The 17381-nt window shown below is 29.2% G+C and overlaps 2 protein-coding genes across 6 annotated transcripts; one reads left to right on the top strand and one right to left on the bottom strand.

Annotated features, from left to right (window-relative positions):
* The first annotated feature begins 401 nt into the window (after positions 1–401).
* On the top strand, positions 402–4998 carry LOC122512345. Of its 3 annotated transcripts, none has more exons than XM_043628121.1 (4): positions 402–564; positions 3479–3677; positions 4275–4407; positions 4640–4998. In XM_043628121.1, the coding sequence occupies exons 2-4, from the start codon at positions 3551–3553 to the stop codon at positions 4980–4982; spliced, it is 603 nt and encodes a 200-aa protein (XP_043484056.1). In that variant the 5' UTR covers positions 402–564; positions 3479–3550; the 3' UTR covers positions 4983–4998. The 3 variants fall into 3 exon arrangements, with proteins under 3 accessions (XP_043484056.1, XP_043484057.1, XP_043484058.1); XM_043628122.1 differs by lacking the exon at positions 402–564 and adding an exon at positions 831–852; XM_043628123.1 differs by lacking the exon at positions 402–564 and adding an exon at positions 3906–4066 and having other exon boundaries at positions 3539–3677.
* A 731-nt stretch (positions 4999–5729) lies between these two features.
* Positions 5730–16719, bottom strand: LOC122512318 (tubulin-specific chaperone E). 3 transcript variants are annotated; one of them, XM_043628081.1, is made up of 8 exons: positions 16506–16719; positions 12280–12475; positions 8103–8492; positions 7007–7276; positions 6715–6844; positions 6254–6542; positions 5979–6196; positions 5730–5898 (listed from the first exon to the last, which is right to left on the bottom strand). In XM_043628081.1, exons 2-8 carry the CDS (start codon positions 12459–12461, stop codon positions 5806–5808), a joined length of 1572 nt encoding a protein of 523 aa, XP_043484016.1. In that variant the 5' UTR covers positions 12462–12475; positions 16506–16719; the 3' UTR covers positions 5730–5805. The 3 variants fall into 3 exon arrangements, with proteins under 3 accessions (XP_043484016.1, XP_043484017.1, XP_043484018.1); XM_043628082.1 differs by having other exon boundaries at positions 16502–16719; XM_043628083.1 differs by lacking the exon at positions 5730–5898 and having other exon boundaries at positions 6046–6209.
* Between the last annotated feature and the right edge of the window lie 662 nt (positions 16720–17381).

A 17381-nucleotide genomic window follows, 5' to 3' on the forward strand; every position in this document is an offset into this window, starting at 1 on the left:
AGAAAAAAGAGAGTTCTTACGCTCTATCCGTCTCTTTTTATACCACCGGCTTGCTCCTCTCATGGGAATCATGAAACTCGCGCAGTCTATTCTTATATGTCTATGGTGAGGCTGGAGTCCCATGGTAGCGTTTTGTAACTAGGCAATGAGTGCAAATAGAGCAAACCTATTTCTGTATCTCTCTCACACTCATGGCCTAGTTACAAAACGCAACGCAAAACGATGCCATGGGACTGTACCCTCGCGTTCGAACTGCGTTTTGCGTTGAGCAGTGAGTGTAACAAGAATAGAAGTATGTCTTCCTCTCTCTCTCTCTCAGTCATTATTCTACGCAAAAGGCAGCATTCGAACGCAAGCATGTAAACACCGCCTTACTCGTTCGTGAACGATTTTCGAGAACCTATTGTACGTCGGCCTTTATAACTTTATAGGTTATGAATAAGTTATACTTAAATCCTTAAATTCAAGAAGCATTATAAACAAAAACAAGGAGAAAGAAGAAGTCACTTAAATGAAGATTTCGTCAATATTTTCATATCCATCAAATTTAAAACCACAGTCGCGGTATATTTGCCTATTTTTTTAATTGAAACAACTTTCTTAGTATACTGGCTATTTGTATGTACAAAAGGCCATTAAAAACAGCTGCCAAGTTGAAAGATGAATTTATTGTGTTCATTTCATAAACACATGTACTTCCTCATGGAGATTTTTTATATCAATTTATTGCTTCCTCATGAGGAAGTATTGTAAAAACCAAAATATTTCAAATTCGATTTTTTGACATATCTTTATGTTATTTGACCTCAGGGATTCAAAAACGACATTTTTAAAAATGTCATTCCGCATAAGGTAAAAGTACCAATTATGGGACGCTGTTTAAGCTAAACTAAATTTCTTGGAATCGGGAGTGTTAATATGAATAATTAGGGTATAGATTGAAAGATTGATATGTTATGAATAATATTTAGACCCTAAAATGGTTATTTTTCATGAAATAAAAATAATATTAATTAAATTATGAAACTCTGCACTGCACTAATTATGGGACTATGATTTCTGTATGTACGGGTGTCCCATAATGAATGTTCCTATTATGAGACATTTATTTAATTCAATAAGTAATTAGAATTCTATTGACTTATCCTAATAATTTGAATATTAATTATAAAGAATAAAATACAATAAACAAATTCTGGTTTAAAAAATAATTATAAAACTAATTTTTCTGGTAGAAAATTAATGCGAAAAAACTGAAAATATTTGAGGTTATGTTTGCAGTATATTTCCTGTGTGTCTCATAATAGGGATAGCAAATAATAAGTGCACCTAATGTGGGACGGTAGTCTGACGAAAAACTTGGCTTACCTTAATTTAAAAGCTAAAATGCAAATAAACATTTCTTATTAAATTAAATGCTATACACAAATAATTATTCTTTTAACGTGTAAAATTTTTTGAAATAAGTAGAAATTTCTTATGACCAATTTTAATTGCATTTATTTTATTTTTTGTAATACTGTCTCATAATAGGGACAAAATTGTAAATTGTCCCATAATTGGGACCTTTACCTTATGTGTATAAAGACTACACTGTTTAAAAATCATTTTCTGTAATTTTACTACTCTGAAAGTACCTAATAAAATTGTAAAATTCACACATTAAGGGGATTTGAACCTTGATGACGTCACAGTTTGTGCAAAGCATTAGTTTTAAATCTGTGACGTCATCATGGTTCAAATGCCCTTAAAAGTATTAATTTTACCAAAGAGAATTTAAGTTCGCTATTTTTAAAGACGATATTTTACAAGTTTCCATAAAATTCCATAACAACACTAAATTTACATTAAACAACACTAAGTTTACATTCTCATAAATATCTCAAGATTATGAAGAGCTTTGGGGATGAATTGTTTGTTTAAATTGTAGGTCTCACGTGCTGACATAAAATGAAAGTAATTTGAGATAGATTAATAAATATTTGTTTTTGATTTTTAATTTTTCAAAACAATCGTTTTTTGCCCATAACTTTAAAAAAAATGTTAGGACATCTATTTTTTCCCCTAATTTTGTAGAGTTTTTTAGACGCGTCTTTTGAGCCCTTTTTGAACATTTTTCGTCCATATTAGCCGAAGATATTAAACTTTTAAAACTATACAATTTTGGAAAATAAGACTTTTTTAAAAAATTTGTTATGAAATGTAGGAGTAATTTCAAAAACTACAGAACCAACTTGTAGAGCATTAAAAAACGTTTCAATTGACTTATTTTTGAAATTATTCGATTAGAAATTATGAAATTATTGGTATTTTAAAAACCAAAAATTATAAAGTCTTATTTTTGAATTTTTTTTTAGATGTGGAAGTAACTTTTAAAGTCTTATAAATAATAATTTGTAGAACTTTAAAAATTGCTTTGATTCACCTATTTTTTAACCTATTTCGATCAGAAATAAGAATTTTTGTTATTTTAAAAACCAAAAATTACATGGAAAATATTTTCAAAGTTTATAGTAAAAATAATTTTATAAAAGCAGAAGCGTTTAAGATAGTTCTCCGGCTTCTACTCTTGTAAAAATTGATTTTCGATAGATTTTCTTCTTGAGAAAATGTTTCTTTGGGTGCCCTTTAAATGTGATAACAATTTCAAAACCCTTTGCCATGTCAAAGAACGAGATATTGTGGTTGACATTTTTTATTTTTAACATAATCGCATGTAAAAGTGAAAGTTTAAACTTGAATAACTCAAAATTTAGCATCGCAAAGGGGTTTGAAATTTTAACCACATTTAAAAGTCACCCGAAGAATCATTTTTTCAAAATTTGAAGAAAATCTATCGAAAATCAATTTTTACAAGAGTAGCAGCCGGAGAAATACCTTAATGTTATAAAATTTATGCAATAATAAAAAATAAAAAAGAATATACATATTTTACAGAGAAGTGAAAAAAATTAGTATGAATTGAGTTTTTTTATTGAACACGTGAAACAAAAATAAAAATGTTTCTAATAAAATTAAATTTACCAACTCTATAAAATCAAAAATATAAAATATTTTTCAAATATGGAATGTAAAATCACAATTAACTATAGTAATTATATTTTTCTGATATTCTACTTATGATTGAATCGCATAATTTTAAAATTTAATAAATCTTAAATTTTAAAAATAACATTTAACAATTTAGTTGAAAAGTTATTTATTATGTATTTAATTTAAAAAAAAAATAAAATGAAGAAAAGCAAAATTTTGAAAATTTTGAGCCTACTATGCAATTATTATGCAAATGAGTAATTGCCAAATTTTGACGAATTTACTAATAATTATTCTAAATGATACAAAATAGGATTTTTAAAGTTTAATAGAAATAATAAAATTAAAAATTCTGAGAGTCTCACAACATAAAATTTATCAATTTTTAATCAAATCACTAAAGAAAAGTTCAAAAAAGGTAAAATAAAAAAAAATTTTTTTCCAGGGTTTGAAAAGAGTGGATTTGGATGCTATTGGCGAAACTCTTATAAACTTTTAAAAAAATAATTTTTTAAAAATGGAAAGTGAAAACACTAGTTCTGAAGATGAGTCTGTAATAGAAGCTTTAAAAGAAGCAGCCGATCAAACTTTTCTAAAAGAATCATTTTTCGTTAGACCAATTACCAAAAGTGTAGACAAAGAAGGTATTTATTTAAAATATTTAATATTTAATTCAATTTAAATGTAATGCAATCAGTCCAGGGTTAAAAAAAAATTTTGTCGTAAGGTCCCTTTTTCCAGGCGTAAAGGGTGGTATATTTTTTTTGAAAAAAAAAGTTATAGTCAAATACATTTCTGCTCATTGCATTTTTATTAAAATTTACTCTTAAAAATATACTAGAATCTGTTCATGTTTTGCATATTTTTTCTAGATTTTCCATTGAAAACAATCGGTCTTGTTTCTTGAGCAAGAAATGTAATTTCGACAAGTCCCGAGAAATGTTTTATTGTTTCCTAAAAGAAAACTATATTTCTACTGTAGTATTGCAAGCCATTTATTGTAATATTTTTGGCTGTTCCAAAGGTCTCCAGGGTAAAATAAATTCTATTAAAATTTCCCTATTCCATAAATTTATACTATTTATTTCTAATACAGTTTTTAGAAAGCATATTTCAGCCATTTACATGTAAAATATATTTGGAAATGTCTTTTGATAGCAAAGCCCTTTTTAGACACTTAAATACTTTTCTGAAAAAATTGTTCAAAAAAAATTACCTTTAAATTGAAAACTTTTTTTTAGAGTCTTTGACGAATATACGTGAACAAGAAGCAATTAAAGCAAAGTCGATACAAAATTCAGAGTATAATATATTCGGAGTCTCGGATTATTTTCAGAAACATGTTGGTGACAAGCTAAGCAAATCATTAGAGAAGTATGTTTATTTTGTAAATCAATACAAGTTTTATTACTATATCATTAAAGGGAACAATTTTTTAGCTTTTCTATTATGTATTAAATATTTGTTTCTATTTAGTATAATTCAGAAAAATTAACATTAACATTAAATTATTTGAAAAGTTTTTATTAAGTAAAAAAGTCGATTACTAATGGCAAGTTTTTACTATGCACCATCTAAAGAACAATATTATTTTCTTATTTCGTAGAGAAATTGAATTCATAGACGATTATCAAAACCTGAATCTTACCGTGAAAGGTGATGACTCAAAATTGAAACTTGGAATCAGATTATTAAGCCCATTTGATACAATAACACAGGACGAAGAAGTGAATTGTGTTGAAAATAAAAGTTCCTTTGTGCAAAACAAACGTTCTAAAACTGTGGTAAGTAAAGATGAAGCCAAATTGTGCAAAGAAAGAATTAAGGAAGCAGTTGTGAGCCATGAACGGATTTTATCAAAAACTGACACTAAGGCATGGTTTGTTAGAAGAAAAGAAGCGGATTTTAAATATAAAAAATTATCGAATGGAACTTTAGTTGAACAATAAAATAAAAAAGCAAAAATTTACTGACATATTTTTTAAATTCTCCAGGTAATTAATTCACTTTTTAATTTATAAAATTCAAACATCTAGATTCGGAATAGTGAATTTTTTCACTAATATATATTTAGAATCGATACGTCAGACCTGAGGTTCATCAATTTGTTATAATTCTGACTTTAAGCAAATTTACGGACCTTTACGAGATTTACTAGTTACCTAGTTCAAGCCTTAAAAATATCTAAACAAAAAATTTTTTAATCAATTTTTTAATTTAAAAGAAATCGATTTTTGTATTTTTTGAAATAACTTTATTCTTTATTAAAATTTTCAATTAATTCTTGTCAAAATTGTATTTCTGACATGAAAACGAATAGATTCATGTATATAAAGTATATATTTTATCAATATTTACAAAATTAATCGATATTTTTATTTTTCACAAAAAATTGAAATTTTGTATTTTTTGAAATTTTATCTTAATACTTTAAAATAATTATTCTATAATAAAAAATTAAGCAATTGGTATGGGGCCATCCATAAACCACGTAGCCACTTGAGGGGGAGGGGGGGGGTCAAGCAATTGACTACGACAAGAGGAAAAAATGGCGCTAATACATGTAATAGCGTACTACATGGGGGGAGAGGGGGGGGGGTCAAAATTCCCAAAAAATGGGGCTACGTGGTTTATGGACGACCCCTATTGTATATTACATTGAAGAAGCTAAATGATCATGAAATGAACGACTTGTATCTTTTTATAAAAAAAATGTATTGAGCATATAGTAAAGTACAAAAGAGGTAAGTTTATAAAGCGTTTATAAGCGTTTCACCACCTCACAAGAATGTGATCGCCATCTTGAATCGAGTAGTAGCTCAGTTTTTGAAGAGGTTTGTCGAGAGGAATCTCCTCTTTTGATAACTGGTTCAAATTATTTAAATTAGTACACGTAAAGAATTTACAATACGGTGAATGATAGTAATTTTTGTAATCTAACTTACTTCCTGCTGGACAAAAGAAAGAGTTGGTATTTTTCCGTAAGTTTTGAACAGCCTTTGAGCGAGGCCCGTTACTTTTTGCACATCCATGTCTTTCAGAAGTTTCCTTTTTATCCCTTTCGACTGAGCTGGGTCATCGGGACACGCAAACTCAACGGAAATAACATTGGAAACCATTGCCAAGTCTGCTTTCGAGGTAGGAATGTCAGCTACTCCATATTCTACAAATGAAAACTGATGAAAAAGTTGCACATTTATTTTTTAAAAGCGGGACATACTTTGCACTAAAGCTGGATATCGAGGATGGTTACTCAAGAACTTTATTCGATTTTTTAAATCGTTCTCCGATTCTTTCCACTCTCGAGCAAACATTTTCAAATAATCATTCTCGGCTCCCGTTCTCTCGGTGTAGAAAATTTCTGTCTTATTAAGGAATTTCAAATTTGATATCCTAGCTATTATTAATTGTCGTGTTGTTTCAATACTTTCTCTCCTTAGAATAGGATTTTCTCTAAATTTTAAATCTTCTAAACACTTTAATTTGTCCAATTCACTTATGGATATCCACTATAAAATAAACAACAGTTAATTTTATTAGCATTCACTCTTCATAATAAGATCTCTAACTCTAGAAGCGGCAACTTTAATCATTCGTGACTTCGAACTACTTTTCATCCATTTGTTCACGCTTTCTGTATATGAGCTTACATTCTAAATTACTGTTGAGATAAACTCTTACCTCTGATACATTATTGTTAGATATATGCATCTGTTTTAACACTGGAAAGTAGTTGGTTTTTTCAGTTGAACTTTCGACAGGAAATCTTATGAACGGTAGTTTGTTACAATTCAAATTAATGGATTCTAAGCTGCAAAGCAAGCAACATTACAATAATTGCCCAACTTTTAACACTGAAAAAACCTAGGTTCTAATTGAGTTTAGCATGGGCTCATTTTGAGTTGCAACAATGACGAAAGAAAAAGAATAACCCAGGTTTTTTGTGTGAATGTAAGAACATTAAATTACTAACCATGGTAGACATCCCAGTTTCAAAATCTCATCCCAACTGTGAATTTGGTTTTCCTCCAAGTCCAAACTCGTTAACTTCATGCAAGTGAATTCTTGAATGTCTTCTATTAAGTTGAAGGAAACAGAGAGATTATTTAAGGCGGGAAATATATTTATACAACGACTAACGTCATGCGTGGTGTAATTCATTTTCGTCATTGTTAAATCAGTTACAGATGAAAAGGCATGTTTTAATTCATCCAGTTCTTCATCGATTGTTAAATTATTTTCACTGAAAAAAATGTTTCGTTTATAAGTAACACATTTATCTTATTCAAGTAGAGCCAGGTCTCGCTAAGTGTCGTTACTGGGAATTTTTTGGGACCGTCGGTCTCAGTAAGTGTCATTGGTCTAAACCACGCCCCTTCAGTAAAAGTTGTCATTTCATTGGTTTATGTTTTGGCCAAGTCGATTTTTCGCATTGGAGAGGTTAAAAAAAGAGGGGACAGTGACACTTGTCGGGTCTCGAACGACGACACTTTGCGAGACCTGACTGTATATAATTTATAAACTTTATTAGACTTCGCAGAGATAATTAATTTCAAATTTTTGACATCAGGACAATCGAATTAATCGCTACTCGGAAATGTTATTTTTTCAGATAAACATAATACCTATATTAAATCAGGCCTGTCCCAATACTTCTCCACTCACAGTCTCACACTTTGTACCCCCCTGTTCCGACTTACCTCCACAGGCAGTTTGGCGCAGAGGGTGAGAAAGGAACCTGAAAGGAACTTCTTGTGCTTCATTGCGTATGGGTGAGAGGCGATTCCCCACCACAACCGCTTTGCTCCAGGAGCAGATTTGGACAGGCCTGTATTAAGTAATTATTTCCTTGGAATGTTTTCTTTACTAATTATATCAAATATTCCTTTTAGTGTCTTTCATTTAAATAATCACGTCAGGACTCTATCGAATTTTCATCATTTCCTTAGGAACTATATTTCTTCACTTCATTCCGATTCTACTGAAGTTTCTTTTAGATTAAACATCCCTACACCTGCAGATGATTGACTTACAGATAATATAATACACAAGATGTTTTATATTCTTACCTGACATTGAGTCTTTTCAAACGAACTAGTTGAGAGGTTATTTCAGCCACGGTCTTCCAGGAACAAATGAGGTTTTTCGATAAATCTAATTCGGTTATATTAGGCGACAGTTTACTTAGTTCATCTTGGTTCCCTGCATTGCTAACGCATTCTCCCCTCAAACAAACTACTTCCAAGTCTTCAAATTTACTCTGTTTCTTGTTGACTTTCGAAAATCCAACCATCTCCATGAAGGGAGCATTCATTTCCTTTTGTAAACTTGATAATGTGTCTCTGTCAATGCCTGCTAAGTCATCATTGATCAGACCGTATTTCATTTTAATTGCTTCTGGACAGGATATTCCGAACTTGACTTTTTCTATGCGTACAAAGGACCCCGAGTTTGGATGCCTGGAAAAGCAACAATAGTTATTATTTCATTTACAATTAAAAGAGAGATAAAAACAAACGGAAAAAATAAATTCTGTAAGAATTCCTGAATTTGTTCCATAATGGAGGATTTGTGCAAAGTTCCAGAAATTTTTAGAAATTCAATGTAAGTATATCTGAATCGTTCCGAACTAATTACGAAACGGTTTTTGTGAGACTTTCAAAATCAGCATTGTAAATAAATTCCTGGAGAAATACAGGACTGGTCCATAATATTATCGAAATTTTGTCGTAAAAATTATATTTCTTCTAAAATAGTATTTACAAGCGTCTAATCAAGGAGAACTCCAGTTTAAATTTCATAATAATTCCCGAACTTCATCGAAAGAAAAGATGTGCCGACCCCGTTTCTCACAAGCACTGAATAAAAGTAAAGTCTAGTATAGGGTAAATGCACTAGTAGTCGGACACTTAAGGATACAATCTTAAATTATGCTTTTTTTCTTGAAATAGCAAATATCTACTGTGTTTATAAGCACATTATTAATTAAAGGAGTTCTTCAGGATTAAAAATCATATAAATTTGTTACAAATAGTTGAGTATTTAATAAAATATAAACATTTTAATAAAAAATTACGAATGCTTTAGTAGTCGGACACTTTTTCCCCTTGTTTCTATAGTCGGACATCTGTCAGATATTTTGAATTTATAAAAAGAAAAAGATCATTTTTTAATTGCTATCTGCTGGAAAATGGAATTAAAGCATATTAGAAGTTATTAATATAATATTTAAACCCTATAAGTTTTAAAATTTATGATTAATTGTCAACAAAACTTTGTGCCACTCATCGCGCTACTCGAAAATGGTTGTATCTATAGTCGGACACCATGATTTTTAAAACATTAAATAAAATATTTCTTGTTTAATTATTTTCGAAAATAACACTATTCTAATAAAATATAAACTTCACACATTCGTCTAGTATACTTTTTAAAGTAATTATCACAATGCATTATTATTTATTTGCCAAAAAACATGAAAGTGTCCGACTACTAGTACTGTCCGACTATACCCGCACTTACCCTATAAGAGACTTCCCAGGTCCCTACTCATTTTTTTATTTTTTTTTAAATACACTTTTTAGACTCAAAAATCCAAACAATAATAGTAATGCCCCACCCTACCCTAACATAATAATTAATAAATAATTTCATTTTGGCATGTATGATTCTAATTTTGTTATTTAAATTATTTCAGCCATTGAAACGAATATTACGTACATTAATTTTGAGGCAAGTTTAAAAAATATAACAAATGATAAGTTATTTAACTTTTTAAGTTGTCTGATACGTTCATAATGAACCAAAGGAATTAATGATTAAAATTTTTTTGTAATTTTCAATTTTGAAACATTATAAATTAGAGATAGAATTTGGCAACTGAATACAAGAATTATAATAACGCTCTTTATTAATCATACACGTTTTCAATTTATTTTACAGTGAGTTCTCGCGAGTCGTTCAACTCACGAGTCGTTCAAACTCGTCAGTCGTTCAACAGCTGATCCGTGTCCGATTCACGAGTCGTTCAATTTCTGGTATGCGCGCGCTGGTGCTCAGTGCTGTGTAATTTAAACGGACCAAAGCCATTGAATATTGTGTCTTTCGGGGTGATAAATATGTTTCACACATCCCTGAAATCGCCTTGGAGGCGTGGCTTATGCGTTGAACGACTCGTGAGTTTTATGATCTTGAAAATTTTCGAGAATTGAACGACTCGCGAGAACTCACTGTATTTCAATCTGCAGATGTGCTCAATTTATTTTATTGCAATCTGCAGATGTGCTCTCTCGTATTTTTTAAGAAATTAGTTACACATATTGCAATGAATTCAAGGAGAAAAACTAATTTCTGTGTTTACAAACAAAAGCCAATAGTCGTTTACATTTAAAAATTTATAATTTAGCTTTAAAAGCTGTTTTAAGGTGGTAAAACGTCATGGTATGGCCTGTCCCCAGTACGATGTATATAAAAAAAAATTTTATTTTTAATAAAATACAGTAATTAATCTAAAAATTATTCATAGTTTCGTATTATTTATGTTCGTAGAATTGTGAAAAACAAACAACTTGCGAGAAAAATTTATTTAAAAAAATTTTTTTTGATGTTTATTCTTGTCTCTCTTTTCGCGTCATGGTCTGGCCTTTTTATAAAATTGTATTATTTACATAAAAATCAAATCGAAACTTTACTCAATATTAGTAAAACGCAACAACAAACTCTCCTAAGTAAATTAATAAAAGAGAAACTAATTTGAGAATTAATTGTTTTGTTTTTTAGACATTAAAAGCACTATAAACTTGCATAGGGAATCACAGAATCGTCATAGTCTGGCCTTCACATACTTCCCAATAAAATTAATAATTATTTATATTTTACGTCAATTAAAGTGTAGTAGTATTAGATCAGTGAATATAAATGACGTCAATATGAAACAGAATGAAAATCGCTAATAAATTGTTTAAAAAATCATTTTTTCTTGAGCGTCATGGTCTGGCCTTCTTGTCATGGTACGGCTTTTCTGTATTGAACAGCGTGTAACAACAGAGTGAAGCAATAATTGTTAAACAGTTGTAATTTGAAAAATAACATATACAGATAATTATTATTTAATTTGCCTGTAAATATAACAGGTGCTTTCATTTTACTATGGCTGGATAGTATTGCCGCAAAGTATATACAGATATATAAAAATTATTTGTTTAAAAAATAGAAAAATTATAAATATTTTGTCCGGCCCACCACTGATATTTCATTTATAAACACTAAATTTGAAGATTCTATATTGACTTTTACTCAATTTGAAAAAAAAATCAGCAATAGTAATAACTAAATCGTGCGCTACGTCGAGAATCACCCATAACGTTATATGCCATATGAGTTATACGCATATAAGAATTGAAACTTGTACCTAGAGTAACACTGCAAATTTCATTTTTTGAATTTATTAACTCTATTTTATTATTTGTATTAAGCAACTAGGCTTAAATTTACTAACTTTTCTTAGTTCAATAGCTTTTTAGAGATTTTCTAAAGCAGTTAAAATATGAAAATAATTAATAGATGAGTTTTGAAACAGAAAGATTTGTCAGTAACATGAAATTGACCGGTTCTGTGGATTTACCCAAATAAACACGGATTGTCAGCAAGTTATGTTATTGCTTTGTCATTATAGACAAGAGTCTATACGTCTGAGAAGAGGAAAGAAAGTTTTGTTTAGAGTGAAAATATCTTCCTTTCTGTTAATAGTGGAACGATTTGTTTTAATATGGATCATTTCAGATATTCGTCGTTTTGTAAAATTTTGTCTTTACTCAATTATCAATCGGTTTGAAATTTGGTACAGTACTTCTTGACATAACTTCTCAGGTATCCCTGGGAGCTTTTTTTAAAAAATAATAAATACTAATTTTACAATAACAAATTAGCTGATTTTTATAGAAAAAATTGTTTTTTATAAGCCTTCACTGTTTCTCATTAAGCAGTCACAAGAATGCGTAAAGTAAGCACTTTAAGCACTGAAAATTAGTTTGTGTAACACCTGTTGGAAAAGAGTTACTTTTCTTTAATATAAATGCAGCAGAAAGTGTTGCACACTTCCGGATTCATTACTTACTCTAACAGATTAATTTTCAATTAAAGCGGATTAATTCCGGATGATGAAGAAAGCCCAACTGTTGAGGATTAGTCCGGAATTAATCCCAAATCTTAACCAGATAGATAACGCATTACCTGGACAGTAATTACCATGTTTTAAAATATTCCACTCCTTCGTAGGTTCCGCCGTGCTTTCCACGAGAGAAATCATCCCAGTCAATACCGAACCACAGTCCTTTCGTACTTCCCACTGAACCAACATATTTTAGTGTGCCACAGCATCCGTCGCACTCAATTCGACTATCAATTTTGTAGTTTTTATCTTCTACCATTTTTTGCAAGGTTGCTAAAAATATTAAGCAAAGACAAACAATTATTAGTTACATAATTTTAATAAATAAAAGGTTTTATATTCTTATTATGGTCCCTATAACAAATACACTCTTAATCTGAATCAGTGAAAATTTCACTGATTCAGATTTTGTGTGTATGTAAGAAACTGGTCCAGGAATTAAACAATTTCTGTCATTTTTTTCAAGAAATTTTATATCAAACTATTTATCATAGAAAAATTTGATTATTCAAAATCGTGGGGAATCAGTTGAAATTTAATAATGGTAATTTTTAAAATTGAATAATACATGAACAAACTCAACTTCTCGAGTAAAATGCGTTTAAAGTTTTTTATTCAAATTACTGATTTTAAGCGAAAATACCTATAATCGTTTTCGTCATAAAAAAGTATATTTTCATTGAAACATTTTTTTGAAGTGAAAAATTTTTTTTAAAATTTGTTTAAACAATTGCAAAAAAAAATTTTTTAACACGGGACTAATTGCATTACATTATTTTAAGAACCCGTCTAAACTGAAAAATAAATTTTTTTGGTCATAAGGTCCCTTTTCTCAGACGTCGTCACATATGTGCACTGTTAAAAATTGGATTCGAACCTTAAAACAGAAATATTGAAACTATATATAATTCCACTTTTTCTGTGTAAAGTTGAAATCCGATTTTGAATAGTGAATCTAGAAATTCCAGGTTTTGCAATAGTCTTGAAATAAATAGAAAGCACTTAACCCAAAAAAGGAAATGTTCACAAATGAGTCATGCTCTTGGGAGTAGGAAGGGGGTTTCTAATATCAAATGCGATAGAGTGCATTTTTCTCATCACTGAAACGTTTTTTATATTAAGATAATTTTCTTAAATTTAACCATTTATTTTTTATTTACCAACATAGAAGCTACAGGAATATAATTATAAATAATGTTAAATATGAGTTCCTGATGAAATATTCTTGACATAAAGAAAATTCAATTGGTTTGATAGAATAAACAGGCTTCGTACTCGATAATTAATTTTAAAAAAGTAGCAAAGAGTAGCTTTAAGATTAAAAAAAAATAATAAAAAAGTAACTATCGAAAAATTAATATTGAATCTCAATTTTTTCATAATTTCTAAATTAAATATTATTACGGCTTTACAACAATTAAAATTATTAAATACTAGCTGTCGTACCCGTCTTCGACGGGTTTTAGTTTCTTCTAATACATTAAATAGCGTGTGTCTACCAGTCTCGAAAAATGGGAAATAGCGGAGAATTTAATTTGACCGGAAAAAATAATAATTAGCTACCATTAACTATTTCATTAGATAAATATTACTATTTTAAATCAGTGATTGACTTTTTATCATCAAATAATTTATTTTTAATTAATTAAAATGCAGAGAACAATGTTTGTCAATTATTTGTAGAAATTTAATTATTGTATTATAAGTTAATCCAAAATTTTCACCAGTTTTTGGAGTTACAATGAAGTCAAATTCGAACTAATTGTATCAGCTGGGAGTATAATAAATTATGGATTTATAATAAACAAAATTTACAACATAACTACTTCTTAAATATCCAAACAAAATTTCCATCCACAATTAATTGTATCATAATTGCTAAAATCTAAAATAAGACCTATATTGCAGGCTGAATTCACAGTTTTTCCCGATTAAATTAAATTCCTGCATATTTCCCGTTTTTTCCAGTTGGTAGAACCCCTGTTAAAAGTATCAGTAAAAACAAAAACCCGTCGAAGAGTATTTTCATAAAATAAGTGAATTTTTGTAGCCATTTGTAGATTTATTTAATGTTAATTCTTCTCAAGAAAATTTATATTTGATGAGAAAAGATACACCTGTAAAAATTTGGACAAAGCTGGGAAAAACCGGATAGTTTGTTAAACAAAAATAATAATAGACACCTTGTTTAACTTTTGCCTTTACATAATGCTCAAAACATCCCTAAAAGTTAAATCAAGAATTAAAATAACAAAACTTTTTACTATTTAAGTTTTTTCCCAGTAGCATAATGCAAGTATCTTATCACAGAGGTATTCTTGAATTTCTGCAATATCAATTTTATCATAAAAAATCTCCATTTTTAATATTTTCGAAATTTTTGCAATTGAAAATTGTTGATTAATTGGATAAACAAATAATTCTAAATTCCATTATTTTGAAGTCAGAAGTTTATCAGAGACCCCAAAAATACTCCTGAATTAAGCTTGATAGTAATTGGTCTGTCAATTATAATTTTTCAATTTTTTTATATTAAAAACATTTTTATACTTATACTTCCATCTTATAGTTACAGGACAGTATTTTTTTCAAAATTATGTTAAAATATGACAAAATAACATGTAATATTTAATTACTGAAAGTTTAAAAGATATACAATAAAAAATATAAAATTTGGAAATTTTCAATTTTTTTAATTTTTTGAAAAAATTGAATACCTCCCGTTCTAATTAATATGTTTAAAATCTGTAAATTTATTGTTTATATATATCTTATAAAAGTTAAACTGATTAATTTACAGCAATCTGTCAAAATTTTAAAAAAAAATTTCGAATTTTTTGGTATAATTTTTTTTCATATTAATATTATTTTTTAATTCAATTTATTGTTATATATCTTTATAATCATTGGAATTATTAATAAATTAAAAAATGTATGCCAATCTGCAAAAATTAAAAAAAAAAATTTTTTTTGAATTTTTTGAAAAATTCATAACTTTTGTTTAGCTCAATATTTTTTCATCAAATATAGCTAATATTTTAAGTTAGACCAATATCTAAAAGATTGCCAAATTTTACTTCAATCGGTCAAGACGTTTTCAAGTTATACGCGAACAAAATTTTGCGGACATACATACATACATACATAAATACATGCATACATACATACATACATACATACATACATACATACATACATACATACATACATACATACAGACATGAAATTTTCTATTACCATTTTTGGATTCTCCGTTGTTCAAATAAATAAATTATGCTATTAAAAATTAATTTCGTGCAATGTACAGACAAAAGTCTGATTTTATTAATATAGATTTTAATTAAAAAAATCTTTTGAAATATAATTATTTCTAAAAATTCAGACTCTAACATTTTTAATATTGAATGATTATCTAAAATTTTAACTGAAATTCAATTTTAAATAAATTCTTCCTACATAGTTATAGCATTCCTTTTAAAATTTTAGGAACATGATCTTCCTTTAGCTTCGGTTTTTTTCCTAAACAGTTTTGAAATTGTCTCTAAATACATTTTACACGGCGAGAAATTGAAAATCAGGAACGTGTTTTAAAAATACTGTATTCTTTTTAGCAGCTGTGATAGAACGATCATCATTATTCATAACTTTGGCAAGATAAAATAGGGTTTCAGTAACTTTAACAAAATTTTTAACTGGATCTCTATCAATCTCTTCGGGTAGATTTAGATTTTTATATTATTCTGAAAACTCTTACCTGATATTTCCATTACATTGACAAATATTGAAAAGAAAAACCTATAATTTTGCATGGTGTCAAACCTGGTACTTTTCAAATAATGATTTGTCTAATTACTTATTTACTAGCAAGATATGAAGCCTAGATGGAATGAAATCGTCGCACTTGTGTGAAAAGATTTTAAATAATTTATTGAGCAAGTAACAGGTGGAAGGAGAACGAGATGTCACCAAATTAAGTAAATTCTACCCATGAGTTACTAGTATTTTTAAATATGCTTATCTCATTGAAACATACGATCTAATTAACAATTTAATTGATTTCATTTTTGAGTAATTGATTTGTGAAGAATATTAATTGAATCATTAATGCAATTATATTGACTTGGCTTATGATAACCTTTCTTTTAAGAATTGATTCTATGAAGATTTTTTGAAAGTTTATTAATGTAAAATATAAGTTAGTGGGCTTATATTTAATCACTGTGTGTTTAAACAAGTAATTGATATTAAAATTGCAATAATAGTTATAAAAAGGAAAAATTATAAGAATATTAAACTTACGTGCCTTTATATCTCAAAGGAGCTTTTGATGACAATATTAAAAATTATACTTTAGCCCTCGCAAAAGCTAATTGTAATCATTTATTTTTAACTCCAACATAGAAAGAGACATTAGTCTAAATAATTAATCTACATAAAAATGTAGAAACACTAACATAAACATCAGCCCTGAGAAGGTATTCTTTACTATTTTCGAACCAGTGTCGGGTTTGGGTGGAGGAGCGGGTGGAGTTTTAAGGCATAAGCACAATTCCGTCATGGTTAGGGTGGAGTCCCATGACAGCGTTTTGCGTTGCGTCGTAATGGGAGAGAAAAAGATGCAAATATACGTTTGCTGCATTCTCTCTCATTACAACGCAACGCAAAACGCTGCCAAGGGACTGCGGCCTTAAGGTTGAGTCCACAATAGCACCTTAGCGGAACGTAATCTTAACGTAACAATGCTAAGTATATTGTTCCGTAACGTTTAACGTTCCGTTCAAAGTGCTATTGTAGACTCAACCTAATGCAGGTTCCACACTTAAACCAAACGGACACCCGACACAACGCGCGTGCCCCCTCTGCCTCATCTACCAAATGCTTTCCCCTCCTTACGTAGGAGAAGTTAGCATTGGAGAGGGGGCACGTTTCACGTGCCGGGCATCTAGTGTGGAACCTGCATAAGGCCAAAGCACAACTTCGCGAAATGCGAATGTCGTTCGTGTGAACGTGAAGCATGAGATAGAAAAAGATACAAATATATTTCTGTCCTTTTCTAACTCATGCTTATAGTGTTCGCGAACAGTTGTGCTTAGGCCTTTAAATGAGATAGAAAAGGACAAATAATAACATTTTTTTCTCTGTCAGGTAAGTTTAAGGCCAACACACAATAAACTTACTG

This window comes from Leptopilina heterotoma, unplaced genomic scaffold (assembly GCF_015476425.1).
Source record: "Leptopilina heterotoma isolate Lh14 unplaced genomic scaffold, ASM1547642v1 Lhet_97, whole genome shotgun sequence".
Classification (NCBI taxonomy): Eukaryota; Metazoa; Arthropoda; class Insecta; order Hymenoptera; family Figitidae; genus Leptopilina; species Leptopilina heterotoma.

Bases quoted from the DNA above. Each gene is read 5' to 3' on its own strand.
- LOC122512318 (XM_043628081.1), bottom strand. From the start codon at position 12,461: ATGGTAGAAGATAAAAACTACAAAATTGATAGTCGAATTGAGTGCGAC. The intron at 6,845-7,006 runs GTTAGTAATTTA...CTTGCTTTGCAG, and splicing joins AAACTGGGATGTCTACCATG to CTTAGAATCCATTAATTTGA. The intron at 5,899-5,978 runs GTAAGTTAGATT...AATTTGAACCAG, and splicing joins TTTCTTTTGTCCAGCAGGAA to TTATCAAAAGAGGAGATTCC.
- LOC122512345 (XM_043628121.1), top strand. From the start codon at position 3,551: ATGGAAAGTGAAAACACTAGTTCTGAAGATGAGTCTGTAATAGAAGCT. The intron at 3,678-4,274 runs GTATTTATTTAA...ACTTTTTTTTAG, and splicing joins CAAAAGTGTAGACAAAGAAG to AGTCTTTGACGAATATACGT. The intron at 4,408-4,639 runs GTATGTTTATTT...CTTATTTCGTAG, and splicing joins CTAAGCAAATCATTAGAGAA to AGAAATTGAATTCATAGACG.